The sequence below is a fragment of the Lichenostomus cassidix genome, unplaced genomic scaffold (assembly GCF_008360975.1).
Source record: "Lichenostomus cassidix isolate B80296 unplaced genomic scaffold, HeHo_3.0 HiC_scaffold_46, whole genome shotgun sequence".
Taxonomy (NCBI): domain Eukaryota; kingdom Metazoa; phylum Chordata; class Aves; order Passeriformes; family Meliphagidae; genus Lichenostomus; species Lichenostomus cassidix.
This window is the reverse complement of record NW_028147597.1, coordinates 1,081,302-1,082,837: the sequence shown is the minus strand read 5'-3', so window position 1 is coordinate 1,082,837 and position 1,536 is coordinate 1,081,302. Positions and strand designations below refer to the sequence as shown.

At 52.6% G+C, this 1,536-nt stretch overlaps 1 protein-coding gene across 1 annotated transcript; it reads left to right on the top strand.

Annotated features, from left to right (window-relative positions):
* The first annotated feature begins 355 nt into the window (after positions 1-355).
* On the top strand, positions 356-1,308 carry LOC146421902 (olfactory receptor 14J1-like). Its single transcript, XM_085046861.1, has one exon. It carries the CDS (start codon positions 373-375, stop codon positions 1,306-1,308), a length of 936 nt encoding a protein of 311 aa, XP_084902987.1. The 5' UTR covers positions 356-372.
* The last annotated feature ends 228 nt before the right edge of the window (positions 1,309-1,536 follow it).

Sequence of the window (1,536 nt, the reverse complement as noted above, 5' to 3'; positions counted from 1 at the left end):
GGCTGTCACTGTTCCTTAGCCCTGGGACAGGAGATGCTGCCAAGCTCCTCTGCCTTAGGGGCAGTTTGGTCTGATGAAGTCCAACCCAGGACTGGTCCCTGTCCCCCATTCCCATGACCCACTGCTGCAGAGCAGAGCTGACTCCTCGGTGTCCATGGGCAGAGCCACTGCTTGTGACAGCAACAGGGCCAGATCCCAGCAGAGCTCCAGGCATGGGGCTGGAGGAAGAGCTCTGAGAAAAGGGAAATTGGGTGGCACAGAGTAGGAGAGGCAGGGCTGGGAGAAATGGCTTGGGCATTGTCCAGGAAAGTCTACCCTGACTTGTCACTGTCCTTTTCTCCATCAAAAGGTCCCCATGTCCAGAGGATCAAAATGTCCAACAGCAGCTCCATCAGCCACTTCCTCCTCCTGCCATTCGCAGACACACGGCAGCTGCAGCTCCTGCACTTCTGCCTCTTCCTGGGCATCTCCCTGGCTGCCCTCCTGGCCAACAGCCTCATCATCAGCGCCGTAGCCTGGAACCACCGCCTGCACACCCCCATGTTCTTCTTCCTGCTCAACCTGGCCCTCACTGACCTGGGCTCCATCTGCACCACTGTCCCCAAAGCCATGCACAATTCCCTCTGGGACACCAGGGACATCTCCTACACAGGATGTACTGCTCAGGTGTTTCTGCTTATTTTCTTTCTTGCATCAGAGTATTTCCTCCTCACCATCATGAGCTATGACCGCTATGTGTCCATCTGCAAACCCCTGCACTATGGGACCCTCCTGGGCAGCAGAGCTTGTGCCCACATGGCAGCAGCTGCCTGGGCCAGTGGCTTTCTCATTGCTCTGCTACACACAGCTAATACATTTTCCCTACCCCTGTGCCATGGCAATGTCCTGGGCCAGTTCTTCTGTGAAATCCCCCAGATCATCAAGCTCTCCTGCTCACATTCCAAACTCAGGGAACTTCTGCTTATTGTTTTTAGTGCCTGTTTAGGATTTGGTTGTTTTGTTTTCATAGTTTTCTCCTATGTGCAGATCTTCAGGGCTGTGCTGAGGATCCCCTCTGAGCAGGGACGACACAAAGCCTTTTCCACATGCCTCCCTCACCTGGCTGTGGTCTCCCTGTTCCTCAGCGCTGGCATTTTTGCCAACCTGAAGCCTCCCTCCATCTCCTCCCCATCCCTGGATCTGGCAGTGTCAGTTCTGTACTCAGTGGTGCCTCCAGTACTGAACCCTCTCATCTACAGCCTGAGGAACCAGGAGCTCAAGGCTGCAGTGTGGAGACTGATGATGGAACCATTTCAGAAACATTTCTGAAACATTTGCCAATTTCTGCAAGTCACTTGTAATAAAAGTCATTTTTGGTAGTTCTTGTTGGTTTGGTTATGAGTTTCTTCCCCTTTTTTTTGAGATTTTCCACAAAGAAAGGTCTCTGTGTGCCTTTTCTCATTTTGGTTCTCTCCACCTTCACTGTGGCCCACAGTCTCTGTCAATGAGGAGCTGTGCTCGTGGTGGCTTTAAACAACTAAAGGATCTCCCAGCCAA

What these genes read in the sequence shown, in the direction of transcription:
- LOC146421902 (XM_085046861.1), top strand. Translation starts at nt 373, where the DNA reads ATGTCCAACAGCAGCTCCATCAGCCACTTCCTCCTCCTGCCATTCGCA.